The sequence below is a fragment of the Prionailurus bengalensis genome, chromosome A3 (genome assembly GCF_016509475.1).
Source record: "Prionailurus bengalensis isolate Pbe53 chromosome A3, Fcat_Pben_1.1_paternal_pri, whole genome shotgun sequence".
NCBI lineage: Eukaryota > Metazoa > Chordata > Mammalia > Carnivora > Felidae > Prionailurus > Prionailurus bengalensis.
In genome coordinates, this window is record NC_057354.1 from 22,485,015 (window position 1) to 22,504,281 (window position 19,267).

General features: G+C 36.2%; 1 protein-coding gene across 3 annotated transcripts in view; it reads left to right on the forward strand.

Moving 5' to 3' along the window:
- The window catches only part of RBL1 (RB transcriptional corepressor like 1), a 61,147-nt gene that overhangs the window by 13,679 nt on the left and 28,201 nt on the right, over positions 1–19,267 (forward strand). For 2 of the 3 annotated variants that reach the window (XM_043602420.1, XM_043602417.1), the window contains exons 7-14: positions 1,156–1,205; positions 2,592–2,778; positions 3,900–4,066; positions 8,997–9,109; positions 9,300–9,403; positions 14,321–14,458; positions 15,942–16,106; positions 18,642–18,789. In XM_043602420.1, the coding sequence (XP_043458355.1) occupies positions 1,156–1,205; positions 2,592–2,778; positions 3,900–4,066; positions 8,997–9,109; positions 9,300–9,403; positions 14,321–14,458; positions 15,942–16,106; positions 18,642–18,789 (1,072 nt within the window). The remainder of the gene's footprint in view (positions 1–1,155; positions 1,206–2,591; positions 2,779–3,899; positions 4,067–8,996; positions 9,110–9,299; positions 9,404–14,320; positions 14,459–15,941; positions 16,107–18,641; positions 18,790–19,267) is intronic. The other variant, XM_043602418.1, reaches the window with a different exon arrangement.

Here is a 19,267-nt window from a genome sequence, read left to right on the forward strand (position 1 = left end):
ACGTGGTGGCTCTTCTTTTACACAAACTTTTGTATTTAGTGTTATCTTTCTTTCAGTGTGTGTGTGTGTGTGTGTGTGTGTGAGAGAGAGAGAGAGAGAGAGAGAGAGAGAGAGAGAGAGTCGTGGCTCCTTATCTGTATGTTAAACATCTCCAGCAAAGTAAACTTTGACAGGAACTCAAGGGTTATGTCTTTTGTGCTCTGCAGCAGCAGCATACTAGTAGCTCTAAGGTATAATGACCATACACCTTGGTTTGCCTGGATTATCTAGTTTTGGGTTGTTGTCTTGGCATAATTATTATAGGACTTCATTTCACTCCTGAAGTATCCTGAGTTGGACAATTGTCCTTCTGCTCTTGGGCCACAGATATTTTGTTTGGCCTGTGTAGGACGTTCTTTATTTTAATTTCATTCCATTTTAATTTACATATAAAGACTTTTTATGTGACAGTCTCTTTCAAAAATCAGAAGCTATGGCAAAACAGGATTGGAATATCTACATGAATTTCTACATGGGTAACTCTGATCAAGTTAAATGATGGCCACGTCTTTTAAGATGGGAAGTATGCTTTCTACCCTCTTCATTTATGTATGTTGAGCTTTGACCCCTGAAGGCATTTGAGTTTGCAACCCTGATGTATAGTAGTCTAAGCATAGTGTGGGGTACATAGAAAATATTATAAACAGTGTACTTTTCTTCTCTCACCAGCAACAGTACCTATATTCCCTTTGAATCTTTTTCTTGCCTGATACATATAATCATTCAATAAATGTTAGTTTCCCTTCTCCATAGACCAGTGTTTAAAATTGGACTGCTTTTGTCAGAATCACTTGGGGAATTTATATAAAATGCTGCCTCAGCTCAGACCTTGGGGTCCATCAATCTGCATTTTTTATAAGTTCCCCTAAGTGCTTCTTATGTCACTAGAATTTATAAACCACTGCCATAGGCCAACTTCAAAGTATTTTCAAAATGGACTTTAAACTTTTATTTGCACATTATATAGGTTTTACTGGTTTGAAAGAAATATTCAGTAATTCTCTTTTGTGTGTGTATTATTTATAACAACTACCAATGTGAAAATTTAGATAAATGTCATGTTTTTGTATGTTATTGTGTTTAATTACATGTCACAAAATGACTTTTTCTTCCCAGATTTTAAAAGGAGAATGCCTCCTGGACCTTTCCAGTTTTACTGATAATAGGTAAGTATCTAACACTAATGGTATCTGCCATATTATAGGCTGTCAATAATGATTTATTGCAACTTATTAAGTGGAACATTATATCAAGTTAACTCCTTCAAACTCAAGTTCCTTCTGCATTAGCGGTATTAACTAGATGTTGTTAACTAAGCCTTGTTGTCTTTAAGTACACTTATTTTAGGAAACCTTTGCCACTTAAAAGAGCTCCTTCCAGAGAAACTCATAAACAGACCCAATGACTTCTGGCAAATTCAGAATGTATATATATTCAAAGCAACTATTGTTCTCTCAACGATCAGATCTTAATTAGGTTCAGCTAGTTTTGAGATTAAGTTTATACTCTCTTTTTGCTCATCTTTCAGAGTAATTTATTATCGTTATATATGTGAATGTGAAGCATGTCCATAATCAGATAAGAACCTTCAATATTGTTAGATGGGCAGAGTTAAAAATTTGAAAGTCATCAGCTTTTCCAGGTCTTGGAGTCTAAATCTATCTTGAAGTGAAGATAAATCCATTGTGGAGATGCCTAGCTGTTTCAGTTGGTAGAGCATGCCACTGTTGATCTTGGGATCATGAGTTCAAGCCCCATGTTGAGTGTAGAGATTACTTTAATAAATAAAAAATTTTTTTAAAAAAAGGTAAATCTGTGTGTAACTTAGTTTTATTCTAGCTACTTAAAATAATTCTTGGGGTGCGTGGCTGGCTTAGTCAGAAGAGCACAAGACTCTTGATCTCAGGCTTATCAGTTCGAGCCCCATGTTGGGTGTAGAGATTACTTAACAATAAAATCTTTAAAGGGGCACGAGGGTGGCTCAGTCAATTGAGTGTCTGACTTCAGCTCTGGTCATGATATCACAGTTCATGAGTTTGAGCCCCAGACTCACTCCTGTCAGCACAGAGCCTGCTTTGGATCCTCTGTCCTCCTCTGCGCGCTCTCTCTCTCTCTCTCTCTCTGTCTCTCTCTCTCAAAAATGAATAAATATTAAAATCTTTATGGGATGCCTGGGTGGCTCAGTTGGTTAAGCGTCTGATTTCAGCTCAGGTCATGATCTCACAGTTCATGGGTTCAAGCTCCACATCAGGCTCTGTGCTGACAGCTCAGAGCCTGGAGCCTGCTTCGGATTCTGTGTCTCCCTCTGTCTCTGCCCCTCCCCCACTCGTGCTCTGTCTCTTCTCTCTCTCAAATAAACATTTAAAAAAAATTTTTTTTTTTTAGTAAAATCTTTAAAGGGGCATCTGGGTGGCCAGCGGGTTAAGCATCCAACTCTTGATCTCAGCTCAGGTCATGATCCTTTCTCTCTTTCTCTCTCTCAAAATAAATAAACTTAAAAAAAAATAATTTAAAAAAATCTTTAAAAGTAAATAAAATAATTCTCTTTTCAGCAAAGCAGTGAACAAGGAGTATGAAGAATATGTTTTAACTGTTGGTGATTTTGATGAGAGGATCTTTTTGGGAGCAGATGCAGAAGAGGAAATTGGAACTCCTCGAAAGTTCACTGGTGATGCCCCATTAGGGAAACTGACAGCACAGGCTAATGTGGACTGTAATCTTCAACAACACTTTGAAAAAGTAATATAACTTAGCCTGGCCTCAGTCTTGAATGATCTTTTTCTCTCTGTGTGTGATTCTACTAACAACAGACACATCTTTCAAGTTAAATCTTGAGTTTCTTCTACTAATTTATATTTTCCATGAAAGCCTTAAAAGGTAGTTTTTAAAAGTGGCATTTAGGGGGCACCTGGGCGGCTCAGTCAGTTAAGCATCTGACTTTGTCTCAGGTCATGATCTCACAGCTTGTGGGTTCGAGCCCCACGTCGGGCTCTGTGCTGACAGCTCAGAGCCTGGAGCCTACTTTGGATTCATATTCTCTCTCTCTCTCTCTCTCTCTCTCTCTCTCTCTCTCTCTCTCCCCCCCTCTCCCTCTCCTCCCTCCCTCCCTCCCTCCCTCTCTCTCCACCTCCCCCTCTCACACTCTGTCTCTCTCTGTCTCTCAAAAAATAAATAAACATTAAAGAAAATTAAAAGTGGCATTTAGTATTACCTCATTTCTTGATGCTTTTCATATTTTTGATGTATTTTCCCAGAATGCCTGGACTTTTCAGTAGGGTGTGTGTCTTTTGACATAAAGAAGGGTTTATGCTTTCTTATCATTCTTTGCATCAGTTTAGCCACTTGCTTTAAAATTTAGTTTCCTTCTACCCATGACAAACTATGTGCTTTCCCTGAACTTTAGCCATACAACTCTGGGCTTGATTGTGAATAGTGAAGGCTTAATTCTGTATTTATGTGTAAAATGGGTTGGAGAATGAGGTCTAATGGAAAATTTACTGGTCTAGAAGGTAGAAAACCTGTTTTAGACCAAGCCTCTTCCATTAACTTTATCAGCTTCAACAGTTTTTTAAACTTTTCTGTGCTTGTTTCATATGTAAAGTGAAAATGTGTATATTTCAAATGAGTATTATGATAAAATGAGATAATAGTAAGTACTTTGAAAAAGTGTTTTTTTGAATGTGAGGATGTTATTAGCATTATATTGTTAAAAATTTGGTGGATAACCAGAGGAGGGAGGAAAAAAGTACTACTAAATATGAATAGAGAAGGTGATACATACACTGAATTAAACACATAATGAGGGCAAGGTAACTTTTTAATCTTTTTAAACTTTTTAAAAGGTTTTTCTTTTTTGACAGAAAACATCATTTGCACCTTCTACCCCACTGACAGGACGGCGATATTTACAGGAAAAAGAAGCAGTCATTACTCCTGTTGCTTCAGCCACTCAAAGTGTGAGCCGGTTACAGAGTATTGTGGCTGGACTGAAAAATGCACCAAGTGAACAACTTATGAATATTTTTGAGTAAGTATAATATGATTATCTTTCTAAATAAATTTTAATTACAAGGTATGTTGACCTAAAATCAGATGGAAGTACCTATTAAAGTTACAGAGATATTATTTCATAATATTATAGACCTTGAAGTTTAAATAAATACATCTTAAGGTTATTTAGCCCTGACATCCCACTCTTATATCTACCCCTAAGTTATGCATTAATTGGTTTTCTTCTTACATTGACTTTAAATGGGTTCAGTCTAAATGTTCATCAAGTGGGAGACTGAATACATATTGATGGTGCAGCAGTAAATGGAATTTTAATGCAGTTGCTTAAGATAAAGAGGCATGTGTCCTAGTAAAAATGGTAAATAGAAGCCAGATCAGAGAACTTTCTTTCCTAATACTTCGTGAAATAAGAGAATAGTAAAAACCAGCAAACTACTTACTAGCAGCAACCAAATGAGGAGAGGGATATGATTTCATGCTATAAATTTCCAAAATGATGGTAAGGAAAGGAATGGATGGTTCTTATATGCCCATCTCCAAGAAGCATTACTAGGGAAAGAAGATATGTTGATGGATCTTGAGAATGTTTGTTAATACCCCAGATGTAGAGAGAAACAAATGGGGTTAGCAGGAAAATGAGTAAAAGGTCATAGATACCTTCCCAGGTGAAAGCCCCTATATTCCACCACCAAGATCGCAGCAGAAATATGAAAAACTCCCAGGGCCTGTCCTTTTCCAAGGTTCCATACCGATTTGGGGCGAGATCCTAATCCTAATAGAACTAGAAGATATCTCTGACTAGATATAGTGAACCCTGGAATAGGGATATTTAACTAAATCTCAGAAGAGTAATAAGCAAAGCCCTGATCTTCTAACAAAAGCTGAACATAACACCACCTGAGCTCTCTTCTCCCCAAACCTTTAGTTTACAGAAAAGTAGACAGAACAATCCTAACCTCAGACACAGCTCAAAAGATATGCAGACTGCTGATAGGGTGGGAAGACTGTCATGGAGAGCTTCAATCCTCATAGCACTTGAATAAAATAGATCTGGACTAAACTGTGTAAGCATGAACAAGTTGAAAAGAAGTGTCAAGGTAATGATGCAAACATTTTATAGCAACAAGAGAAAGTGGGAAGCAAGAAAACATAGTATGCAAAACACAAAGGACCTAGAAACAAACAAATGGGAAGACATTCCATGTTCATGGATGGGAAGATTTAATATTGTTAAAATGTCCTTATTACCCAAAGCAATCTGTAGATTCAGTACAGTCCATATCAAAATGCCTGTGGCATTGTTTATAGAAATAGAAAAAAAATTCCTATAATTTCATGTAGAATTTCAAAATACCTTTAAAACAATAAAGCAAGAACAACAAAGCTGGAATGCTTCCTGACTTCAAAATATATTGCAAAGCTACCATAGTCAAAACAGAATTGGATTGACTTTAATAAAGACAGGCTTGTAGACCAATAGAACAGACTAGAGAATGCTAAAATAAATCTTCATGTATTTGGTTAAATGATCCTTGACAAAGGTGCCAAGACTACGCTATGGGGAAAGGATAGTCTCTTCAACAAATGCTGCTGGGAAAACTAGATGTCTACATGCAAAATAATGAAGGTGGACTCTTATCTTACACCATATCCAACAGTTAACTCAAAAAGTTAACTTAAAAACCTAGACATGAGGGGCACCTGGGTGGCTCAGTTGGTTAATCATCCAACTCTTGATTTTGGCTCAGGTCATAATCTCACAGTTCATGGAATTCTCTCTCCCTCTCTCTCTGCAGCCCCCCCCCAAAATAAATAAATAAACTTTAAAAAAATAGTTAAAAAAAATTAAAGACAATCTAATTGGAAGAAAACATTACTCAAGAGGCACAGCTTGCATTAGAAGAACTTGATAAAAACAAAGTATTTTTGCCATATGTGTTGCTTACCTCTCTACACATCATACTCGTCTGTTTGGACATGGAGTTGGGAGTCCTGAACACTGCACTCATTATCTGGTTTCAGGCAGATCACTTTCTTCCTCATAGTCTGGATTTGTTTTTCATTTCTTTTTTTTTTCCTAATGTTTATTTATTTTTGAGTGAGAGAGCACAAGCAGGGGAGGGGCAAAAAGAGAGGGGGACAGAGGATCGGAAGAGGGTTCTGTGCTGACAGCAGAGTGCCCAGTGTGGAGCTTGAACTCACAAACCATGAGGTCATGACCTGAGCCAAAGTTGGACGCTTAACCACTGAGCCACCCAGTTGCCCTTGTTTGTCATTTCTGAATTAAGATTCTGTGTTTGAATGACAGAAAGGTAACAATATAAGGGTAACAGTTATTTCTTGCTAAGTGCCTTTTTAGTGCTGTATTTTTCTATTTATTATTATTTAGGCTTTGATGAGAATTACATGCAGTTTATTGTTCCACTACTATAAATATATATAGTTGACCCTTGAACAGCATGGGGGTTAGAGTCACCAACCCTCCACACAATCAAAAAATATGTATATAACTTTTTTTTTAAGTAATCTCTCCACCCAACATGGGGCTCAAACTCATGATCCTGAGATCAAGTCACATGCTCTACCGACTGAGCCAGCCAGGTACTCCATGACTAATGATTCCCCAAAATCTAACTAGTAACAGCCTACTGTTGACTAGAAGAAGCCTTATCAGTAACATAAACAGTTGATAGACACGTTTTGTATGTTATATGTATTGTATACTGTATTCTTAGAATAAATTCAGCTCGCGAAGAGAAAATGTTATTAAGAAAATCATAAAGAGGGGCGCCTGGGTGGCTCAGTTGGTTAGGTATCTGACTTTGGCTCAGGTCACGATCTCATGGTTCATGGGTTCTAGCCCCACATCAGGCTCTCTGCTGTCTGTACAGGGCCCACTTCGGATATTCTGTCCCCACTCTCTCTTTGCCCCTTCCTCCATTCCTCCCTCTCTCTCTCTGTCTCTCAAATATAAACATTAAAAAAATTTACAAAAAAACCATAAAGAGGGGCGCCTGGGTGGCTCAGTCGGTTGAGCGTCCGACTTCGGCTCAGGTCACGATCTCATGGTCCGTGAGTTCGAGCCCCGCGTCGGGCTCTGGGCTGATGGCTCAGAGCCCGGAGCCTGCTTCCGATTCTGTGTCTCCCTCTCTCTCTGCCCCTCCCCCGTTCATGCTCTGTCTCTGTCTCAAAAATAAATAAACGTTAAAAAAAAAAATTAAAAAAAAAAAAAAAAACCATAAAGAGAAAATACACTTGCAATACTGTACTATATTGAAAAAAATCCACTTATAGGTGGACCTGCACACTTCAAACTCATCATGTTGAAGGATCAACTGTATCTATTATATATATATATATATATTATATATAATATATATATGAATACTGCTATAGCCTCTATTTTTCTTTAAATCAGGTTTATTGGAGTATAATTTATATGCAATAGGAGTCATCCTTTTAACTGTATAGTTGTATGAAATTTGACAAATGCATAGTTATGTAACCACAACCGTCACAATCAAGATGTAGAACAATTCCATTAGCCCCCAAAATGTATGCCCCGTTTTAGTCAACCCCTATGTCATTCCCACCCACTGGCAAATACTGATTTATTTTTTATCCCTATAATATGGCCTATTATATATTATATATATAATATATGTAACTGCATAGTTGTATGATTATATAATATATAATTAAAATAATAGGTAATATAATATATTATTACAATTATATGTAATTATAATGTGTAATGTTTATAATATAATTATAATAATATATTTATAATATAATTATAATTTGGAATTTCAACTTTATATTTACTTATATAAGTATATTTTTATATATTAATATATATAATTATATATAATATATAATTATACAATGTATTTAAAATCATAATTATATTAGGAATTAAGTCTGGAATTTCAACATTATATTTATATTTACATAAGTATATTTTATATATTAATATATATAATTATAAATATATGTATTTAAAATTATATTTGGAATTAAATTTGGAATTTCAACATTTATATTTATAATTATACAATTATAATATAATTATAATAATATATTACATTTATAATATAATTGTGTTTATAATTATAATTATTTATAATATATAATTATATATGTAATATATAAATATATAGTAAACTATATTACATATTATAATATGTATGTGTAATATATACATAAATACTGCTATAGCCTCTATTTTTCTTAAATCAGGTTTATTGGAGTATAATTTATATGTCAATTTATATATAAATTTATATAATTTTATATAAATTTGTATATATATTATATATATATAAATTTATATAATTCACAATAGGAGTCATCCTTTTAACAATTTCATCAGCCCCTAAAATTTATGTCCCTTTTAGTCAACCCCTGTGTCATCCCACCCACTGGCAAATACGGATATATCTTTATCCCTATAATTTGGCCTTTTCTTTTTTTTTTTTTTTAATTTTTTTTTTTTCAACGTTTATTTATTTTTGGGACAGAGAGAGACAGAGCATGAACGGGGGAGGGGCAGAGAGAGGGAGACACAGAATCGGAAACAGGCTCCAGGCTCTGAGCCATCAGCCCAGAGCCCGACGCGGGGCTCGAACTCACGGACCGTGAGATCGTGACCTGGCTGAAGTCGGACGCTCAACCGACTGCGCCCCCCAGGCGCCCCAATTTGGCCTTTTCTAAAATGTCATATAAATAGAAGAACAAAAGAGATAATATTGACACTGCTAATGTTGAAATTCCAAAACAGTATGCCAGATGATTTTGTTTAAAAGCTGTAGATTTATTTGAAACATGCTTTTAACATATCTAGATTTACAGTTGGGAATAAAACTGTGGTCACTAAAACCAAATTCTTGAAATTTTGGTAGTCTGGATTTTTTTCCTGGTAATTAGGTTCCTCTTCTATTTTATAGATCTTGTATACGTAATCCTATGGAAAACATTATGAAAATAGTGAAAGGAATAGGAGAGACTTTCTGCCAACACTATACTCAATCAACAGATGAACAGCCGGGATCGCACATAGGTAAGAAGACAAAACTAAAGTTGACACAGCATTGAAAGTAGATAGATTGGCCCTAAAAAAGTAGAAATTAAACTTTTTCCTTCCTTGCTATTCTTAATGTATAAGATTTAAGCTTATATAAGTTTTGTCCTTCAGTGCTTAACAGTTACATTTCAGTAGCAAATATTTTCCCTTTTATTCCCCTCCCTAGACTTTGCTGTAAACAGACTAAAACTTGCAGAAATTTTGTATTATAAAATATTAGAGACTGTAATGGTTCAGGAAACACGAAGACTTCATGGAATGGACATGTCAGTAAGTAAATCCATTCTCCCAGCCACTGGTAAGGTTCAAAACTCCTAAGCCTTAAAACAGTGTATTGAGAGGCTCTAAGGGTGTTGTGGGCATCAGCAGTTAATAGCAAACTTAGGCAGTATGACTTGCTAGTTGGCCCTAGTTGTGTTTTGCACCTGGCCACCTCTAGGTAGAAATGTAAAGTACATGAAATTCATCTCTGGTACATCATTAGTATCCTTTCCCTTCAGGTCCTTTCATTCCCAGCTAGCTAATAATGAGTCACCCCCCCTCCCCCAACTATTAACCCGACTGATAATTAAGATACTTGCTCATACCTCCCAGGAATTTTTGAGGTATAAACTGTGAGTGGCTTGTTAAGAAATTGCTTTGTGTCCTTTGATCATTTGATAAGTCTGACCACTCTCCAACAGCTATTTAAAGGAATTGTTCAAAAAAGTCAAAGTTGTTGGGGTACATGGCTGGCTCAGTTCGCAGAGTATGTGACTCTTGATCTTAGGGTGGTGAGTTTAAGCCCCATGTTGGGCACAGAGCTTACTATAAATACATAAGTAAATACATACGTATGTACACACGTACATATATACATACTGTTTATAAAAACTCAAAGCTGTTAATATCATCTTTCAGTTTCCTCCTCCTCCTCTCTCTTGTCACTCTTGGAGTCCTCTGACTTTCAGTTCCATTAACAACAGGTTGATGTCTAGGGGTGCAGCATAACTAATATAATAAAATTTCTTTTAGTTTTCATTCTGGAAATGTTCATCTCTCTCTTGTGTTGGTCCACCTTTTTCCTGGATTTCATGGCTTTCTCTTTTGTGATTTATCTTAATATTTGATAGAGCATATGGTTCCATAGCTTCCTGAGAAAGAAGTAAATTTTCAACTTTTTATTTTGAAATAATTATAGATTCACAGAAAATTACAAAAGTAGTACAGAGAGGTCCTATGTAGTCAGTTGCCCCCAGTGGCTACATTTTACATAGTGTAATATCAAAACTAGGAAATTAATATTGGAACAATGTATGTATCTTCCTCCTCACCATTGCATCACTTGTAGATTAATGCTACTACCACCAAAATCAAGATACTGAATTGTTCTGTTATTACAACAATCTCCCTCATGCTACCCTTTTATAGTAATGCTCATTCTACTCACACTCTTTATGAGTTCAATTTTTTTTAATTTGTTAAGGTTCATTTTATGACCCCTAGTGTATTCTGCTGTTGTTGGGTAGAGTGTTCTGTAAATGTCAGTTCTATAGTATTAATTGTGGTGGTGTTGACTTCTTCTGTATCCTTGTTCATTTTCTGTCTGGCTCTATCAGTTGTTGAGAGCAGTATTGAAGTCTCCAGATATAATTGTAGATTTATCTATTTCTCCTTTCAGTTCTTTCCTTTTTTTTTCAGATTTTATTTTTAAGTAATCTCCCTACCTAGTGTGGGGCTCAAACTCACAACTCCAAGATCAGGTAATCTACCGACTGAGCCAGCCAGGCACCCCTCTCCTTTCAGTTCTATCAGGTTATTTTTTATTCATATATTTTGAAGCTCTACTGTTTGATATATACACATTGAAGATTGCTATGTCTTCTTGCCTTTTATCATGAGATAATGTCCTCTCTGAAGCCGTTAATTGTTCCAAAGTCTTATCTTTTGTTCATATATAGCCACTCCTGCTTTTGATTGTTTGCATGGTATGTCTTTTTCCATCCTTTTCTTTTTTTTAAGTTTATTAATTTATTTTGAGAGAGAGAGAATGCGCTCAAGTGCACTTGAGCAGGGGAGGGATAGGGAGGGGGAGGGAATCCCAAGCATGCTCTGTGCTGTCAGGATGGAGCCCAGTGCAGGGCTCAATCTCACAAACCCTAAGATCGTAAGCTGAGACGAAATCAAGATTCAGTTGCTTAACTGACTGAGCCACCCAGGCACCTCTCTATCCTTTTATTTTCAAGCTACATGTATCATTATCTTTGAGGTGAATTTCTTATAGGCAGCATGTAATTGAGTCACATTTTTTCATCTCAGTCTCTTTAAATCAGTAAATTCAGACTTACATTTAATTATTGATCTGTTAGGGCATATGTCTGCCATTTTATTTCTTGTTTTCTGTTTGTACTCTTTGGTGTTTTGTTTGGTTTTTTTTCCCCCATCTTCCTCTTGATTACCTGAACATTTTTTATTTGTTTAAAAAAAATTTTTTAACATTTATTTATTTTTGAGAGACAGAGTTGGGGAGGGGCAGAGAGAGAGGGAGACACAGAATCTGAAGTGGGCTCCAGGCTCTGAGTTGTCAGCACAGAGCCCAAGGCAGGGCTTGAACTCAGGAACTGTGAAATCCTGACCTGAGCCGGAGTTGGACACTTAACCGACTGAGCCACCCAGGTGCCCCTATTTGTTTATTAAGCTCTATGCCCAACATAGGGCTTGAACTCATGACCCTGAGATCAAGAGTTGCATGCTCTACTGACTGAGCCAGCCAGGCACCCCTACTTGAACATTTTTTAGACTGTGATTCTTTGTATGGATTTGTTTTAGTGGTTACTCTAAGTATTAACATTATATATGCATATCTTCACAGTCCACTGGTATAGACATTTTACAGTTCAAACAAAATGTAAAAGCCTTAAGGCCCTTTTTTAAAACTCTGCATAAAGGCTTTATTTTATTTTATTTTATTTTATTTTTGTTTTGTTTTGTTTTGTTTTGTTTATTTTTTAGAGAGAGAGTATGTGTGAGCTGGGGAGAGGGGCAGAGGGAAAGAAAGAATCCCAAGCAGGCTGTACCCTCAACACAGAATCCGACGTGGGGCTCAATCCATGACCCTGGGATATTTAAAGTTTATTTATTTATTTAGAGAGAGAGCACGAGTAGGGAAGAGGCAGAAGAGAGGGAGGGAGAGAGAATCCCAAGAGATTTGTGCAAACCCAAGGCTCAATCCCATGACCTTGAGACCGTGACCTGAACCAACCGACATCAAGAGTCGGACACTTAACCAACTGAGCTACCCAGATACCCCTTAAAGATTTTAAGTAACGCCTCCACCCAACATGGGCTCCAACTTACAACGCTGAGAACAACCGACTGAGCCAGCGAGGTGCCCCTTTTGTCTCTTTGTTTTAATTTTTGTCTTCCAGTGGGAGGATTTCCTTATATTGTTGGATTGTTCTTGGATATCCATTTACATTTAAATGAGGCACTAAAAATGGGACATTAATAAACCCTTATGGTAACTGAACAGTTTGGTTCAAAGCTTTGTTGGGGCTCCTGGGTGGCTTAGTTGGTTGGGCATCCGACTTCAGCTCAGGTCATGATCTCACACACAGTTTGTGGGATCGAGCTCCGTATCAGGCTCTGTGCTGACAGCTCGGAGCCTGGAGCCTGCTTCCGATTCTGTGTCTCCCTTGCTCTCTGCCCCTCTCCCACTTGCACTGTGTGTGTGTGTGTGTATGTGTGTGTGTGTGTGTGTGTCTCAAAAAATAAATAAAAACATTAAAAAAAATTTTTTTAAAGCTTTGTTGGCAAAAATAGGAATATAAACCCAACAGTCTCATATAATCATGTAGTATTAGAGACCCTCAACATTTGGTGTCTTTAAGATTCTTCTGGAATATTTCAGTTTCTGTAAAGAAGTATCTGCTAATTTTTTGCTGGATGTTGGTGTTACTGAACAGAGCAAGAAAGGGAAACTTGATCTCACAATGCAGTCTGCAGACTTTTGCCTAAAACCACAGTTTCTCCTATGTCTGGTGTTCTCAAGCTCTGAGTCTCCCTAGTTCAGTCTTAGAATAATTCTCCAGATCCCTGTTGGGACAGACTAGAGGCCTATCATCTGCTTCATTAGAGTAGGGGTTGAATGGGGACCTGACGAGTTCTAACTACTACAGACTTTCAGATCATCCATTCGTGTCAGCCCCTACCTAGCCCCTACTTTCCATTCCTCCTGTCCCTTCAGTTGCTATGTTTTCCCCAGGTTGCATGGAGCAAATTAATTAGGTCCAAGTGTCTCTCTTCAGGCCCTTATGTTTGACCATCCTACTTTCTACTGAGTAATTTGTCATCCTTTCATCCACTTTCAGTTTTCATGTATTCTAATTTGCAGTTACAGCTGACTTCTAGTTTTATCCAAGGAGTTTCTGTTTCTTATCCTTTTTGTTGATTTGGAGTGATATTTAAAAGAAGGATGGCAACACACACTTTTTAAAACTGAAAATTTTGTTAAATCTGAAACTCAAAAAAAAAGTCTTAATGGTTAACACGACTTTTATCTTCTTAGTAAATTATTTCTGAACTTTTTTAAGTCTTAGCTGTGACATAATACCTTTGATTTTAGTGTTTTGATTAACAAATATTTTTTTATTAAGTTTATTTGTTTATTTTGAGAGAGACAGAGACAGCGCAAGTGGGGGAGGGACAGAGAGAGAGAAAGAGAGAGAATCCCAAACTGGCTCTGCACTGCCAGCACAGAGTCCAGTGTAGGGCTTGAACCCACAAAGCCGTGAGATCATGACCTGAGCTGAAACCAAGGGTCTGAGTCTTAACTGAACCACCCAGGCACCCCTGATTAACAATCTTTATGTTAACAAAATAGTCGTTGTAAAACTGGCATTTAAAAACAAACGGAACAAAAAAAAAAAAAAATGGAACCGATCCTAATGCTTCCTCTTGATGGGAATATTGACTGTTTCATTATTTCAAAGCAGATTGTTGTGTATGCCTCATTTAAATTTAAAATCTACCATTGAGCAAGATTATATGTTATAACAAAACTCTTTACCAGTTTGAGAGCTCACATTATTATCTTTGATAATCTGGTATAATATAATGTACACATTATCTTGTTTCTGTAGTCTTTATAGAATGGCAAAGGCTGAAATTGCTGAGAAATATTAAACTGCAGTTTTTCTGTTCTCCAAGGTTCTTTTAGAGCAGGATATATTTCATCGTTCCTTGATGGCCTGTTGTTTGGAAATTGTGCTCTTTGCCTATAGCTCACCTCGTACTTTCCCCTGGATTATTGAAGTTCTCAATTTACAACCATTTTATTTTTATAAGGTGAGATGAGAGCAAAGTTATGATATGGTGCACCTCATAAACGTTCTGTTTATCTTAGTGTTAAAGTTACAGGCTGTAATGATGTCTGGGAAGTATTTCCAGAGGTATTCTGAAAACATTTTAGTCCTTTGGGTGGAATCAAAAACAAAAGGGAAAGGATGAGGATATTAGTAAATTCAGCCAGTCTCAAACTCCAGTCCTTTTTCCTTCACTGACTTGCAAATGTGACCAGGAATTAAGTAGTTAGCTTTGAATTTTCCATATTTATAAATGGAAATCATAATCCTATGAAACAGATGCATAATGAAGAAGAAAAGCTCTTTTCCCCAGGAGAAAGAAAAGGTATAAAATGGTTTGTGGTTATGGTTTAGCTAATGAAGCTGAAATAAAAGATTGTGCTCCTTCCTTAAATTTGAACTAATTCAGTGTGGATCAGTCTTACTTAGCTTTTTTTTTTTTTTCCTGCTAGAACTATTTTATTAATCTTTTTCTTACACAACTTAAGGGTCACAACTACAGTAACATTTAATGTTACCTAGTATCCGAATTTAAGACTGATGCTACTTCATTACCCTTATTGGTATGATTTAGTTAATATTTTGCTGTATGTGCTATTTTCAAAGTATTTATAGAAAAGTTAGTTTGAAGAGTTCAATTTTTATACCTAAAATATGTCTCAAGTAATGGAAAATGCAGATCATTAGAAAGCTTATCCATTTGAATTGCTGAGTGGGATTTAAATATTTTTTTAGTGTCTTAGGGAAAATTGCTTCTGATACTTGTTGATGTGTGTTTTTAGATTTTCTGTTAGGAAATATAAGTAATTTTATTCAAGGACAGTGTTGGTTTTGACCTTATCTGATAGCAATTCATTTTTATTTGTAGCATCCTTTTTTCATTCAAGAAGTTAAATGCCTTTGTTCTTTAACCACATAAATAATATAGCCTCCTTGAAGAAAAACAGGAAAGTACATATAAATGTGAATATTAAAACCATACAATATAATCCTAATTATAAATAATAATCACTTAATATTTTTGTGTATATACCTACAGACTTTGTTCTAGAATTTACCCTTATTAAAATAGAATTATATAAGCAGAATTCCTTTTAAATATATTATTCATCTGTTCTCTTGATCTATTGGGAAGAATTGTCTGAGAAGAGACAGTAAATTCAAAATAGCACTGGACTCAGAACCCAAGACCCGACTTCCACTATTGGCCTTGGTTGACCAGTTTCTCCCTATCATTGCCTCATTTCTCCATGTGTAAAAGAAAACATGAAAAACAGAAATGTATGTGAAAGTATTTTGGACATCTTAAGAAGTCCTTTTAAATTAAAATATATCGATCAGCCATTGAATCATAGTTCAACAATATCATTAGTTCTGTGTCCTTATAAGACCAAAGCTAGTCATACATGAAAGCCTAGAAATGACCAAGACTACCTATATTACCTTTTCAATTTTCTCTTTACCAGGTTATTGAGGTGGTTATCCGCTCAGAGGAGGGACTTTCCAGGGACATGGTGAAACACCTGAACAGCATCGAAGAACAGATTTTAGAGAGTTTAGCGTGGAGTCACGATTCTGCACTGTGGGAGGCTCTCCAGGCTTCAGGAAACAAAGTTCCTACCTGTGAAGAGGTGAGTTAGGGCAAGGCTGATGATCCTGTCATTTTAAAAAATAATAGCTTTATGGGGTGCCTGGGTGGCTCACTAAGTGTCCAACTTCAACTCGGGTCATGATCACGCGGTCCCTGGGTTCGAGCCCCACATTGGACTCTATGCTGACAGCTCAGAGCCTGGAGCCTGCTTCAGATTCTTTGTCTCCCTCCTCTCTGCTCCTCCCCTGCTCACACTCTGTCTCCCTCTCTCAGGAAATGAATAAACATTAAAAAAAATTGTTTTTAAACATATAATTTAGTGTTTAGTACATTCATGAATAGGTACACCCATCACCTCAGTCAATTTTGGAACATATCCATCACCTCAACAAGAAACTGTATCATTTAGCTGTCACTTTCCTTACCCACCTTCTTCTCCTTAGCTCTAAGCAACCTTAATCTACTTCTGTCTTTATTAATTTGTGTATTCTGGACATTTCAAATATGTGGAAGCATATGATATGTGGTCCTTTGTGTCTGGCTTCTTTCACTTAGCATTATGTTTTCAAGGTTCGTCCATGTTATAGGATATATTAGCACTTCATTGCTTTTTATGACTTAATGATACTCTCATTTGAATATATCATTTTGTTCATCCATTTATCAATTGATAGACATTTGGGTTGTTTCTGCCTTTTGGCTTTTATGAATAATGCTGCTATCAACATTCACACACAAGTTTTGTATGGACATGTTTTTATTTTTCTTAGGTACATTCCTAGGAATAGAATTGCTGGGTCACGTGTACCTCCAGCTGTGTACCTCCAGTTTGGGGAAACCGTCACACTCTTTTCAAAGTGGCTGCACCATTTAACATTCCTACCATCAGTGTATGAACATTCCAGTTTCTTCGCATCTTCTCTAAAACTTACCTTTGTTTTTTCTTCCCTGATACTTATCTTTTTTATTCTAGCCATTAGTAGACATAAAGTGGTATTTCGTTACGGTTTTTATTTACATTTCCCTGTTGGCTAATGATGTGCAGCATCTTTTCATGTGCTTATTGGCCATTTGTGTATCTCCTTTGGAGAAATATCTATTCAAATCCTTTGCCGTTTTTTAATTGGGTTATTTGTCTTTTTATTATTGAATTATAGGAATCCTTTATATATTGTAGATATGACTCCCTTATCTGTTAATAGGATTTTTAAAATTTGCCTTTCATTTCATGGGTTGCCTTTTAATTTCTTGATCAAGTCTTTTAGAACACAAAGTTTTTAATTTTGATAATGTCCTGTTTATCTATTTTTTTCGTTTCTTGTGCTTTTGGAAGTCATATCTAAGAAACCACTAATTTTATCATATTTAATTTTTCAAATGTCTATGTAAAAAATTAAATGGTTTTCATTAGTAGTATTTAGAATTTAAAAAATCAGAAATTTGTGCCTAATACAAGCCACACATTTCACAGTTTAGTATCATGTGAGAAACTGAGTTTTTGCTCCTTTACCTCTGTGTTGCTCTTTCGTAACTCTTGTCTTTTCATCTTTCTTTGCTTTTCTGTGTCTTATACTTCATGAAACCTGGTGAATTTTTCCCTAATTCCACACTACTGGAAGGACTATCCAAGACCAGGAAGAATTGAAAAGAAAATGATTTCTTGAAATCTCTCTTCCATGTATCTTTGGTTTTTTGCAACAAACTGTGATTAACTGTGCAATCTTTAGTATTCATCAATACTTCCATTGTAGAATCTCTTGGGAAAGTGAAAAAAGGCAATGAACTTGAAGAAAGAGGATTTGGGTTGAAGCCCTTGCTCTGTTACTTAATAGTAGTTGTCCTTGGGGCACCTGGGTGGCTTAGTTGGTTAAGTGCCTGACTCGTAGTTTCAGCTCAGGTCATGATCTCATGGTTCATGAGATTGAGCCCCACGTCAGACTCTGTACTGAAAGCACGGTGTCTGCTTGGGATTCTCTCTTTCCCTCTCTCTCTGTCCCTCCTCCACTCCTGTTTTCTCTCTCTCTCTCTCCCTCAAAACAAATAAAAAATAAACTTTAGTGGTGCCTGTGGTGGCCCAGTTGGTTAAGCATCCAACTCTTGATTTTAGCTCAGGTCATGATCTCACAGTTCATGAGTTCAAGCCCAGCACTGGGCTCTGTGCTGACAGTGTGGAGCTTGTTTGAGATTCTCTCTTTCTCTCTCCCTCTCTCTGCCCCCTACCAAAATAAATAAATAAACATTTAAAAAAAATAAACTTAAAAAATAGTAATTGCCCTCAGGCAAATTTCATATTTTAAGCCTGTATTTTGTCATCCTTAAGTGGAAATAGATGGTGCCTACCTCATCAGTTTACTTCTAGAAGTGGTCAATAAACTTAAGGAGATAAATTATAAAATTAAGTGAGATATGTGTAACAACACAAACTATTGAGCACTTTATGCAAGTTGTTCTATTTTGTGAAGAAGAAAGAAGGGAAATAAAACAGTTGAAGAAGACTTTTTTCTCATTTTTCTGTTATAAGTTTTCATCAGTAGGTTTATCTATATGTAAAGCAAGAGGTTTTTATTTTTTACAGGTTATATTCCCAAATAACTTTGAAACAGGAAATGGGGGAAATGTACAGGGACACCTTCCTATGATGCCGATGTCTCCTCTAATGCACCCAAGGGTCAAAGAAGTTCGGACTGACAGTGGGAGTCTTCGAAGGGGTAGGTTCAACACAGGTAAAACAAAAAAATAACAAAGATAATTTTCTCAAAATTTCAAGTCTTGCTAATATATTATTATGAAATCTAATTTCTTCATCAAGATTGAAAAAGGGGCTTCTGGGCTGATGGCTCGGAGCCTGGAGCCTGTTTCCGATTCTGTGTCTCCCTCTCTCTCTGCCCCTCCCCCGTTCATGCTCTGTCTCTCTCTGTCCCAAAAATAAATAAAAAAAAGTTGAAAAAAAAAATTTTAAAAAAGAAAAGAAAAAGGGGCTTATGAAAAAGAATTTTTAAATTTAAAAGATAAACAGGGGCTAGGACACCTGGCTGGCTCAGTCAGTAGAACATGGGACTCTTAAACTTGGGTCATGGGTTTAATCTTACACCCACATTGGGTGTGAAGCCTACTTAAAAATAAAAATAAAACAAAATGTAAAAGGAGGCTTATGCTAACACCCTTTTGTGGCTTGTTGTATAGTTTTTCATATCAAAGTAA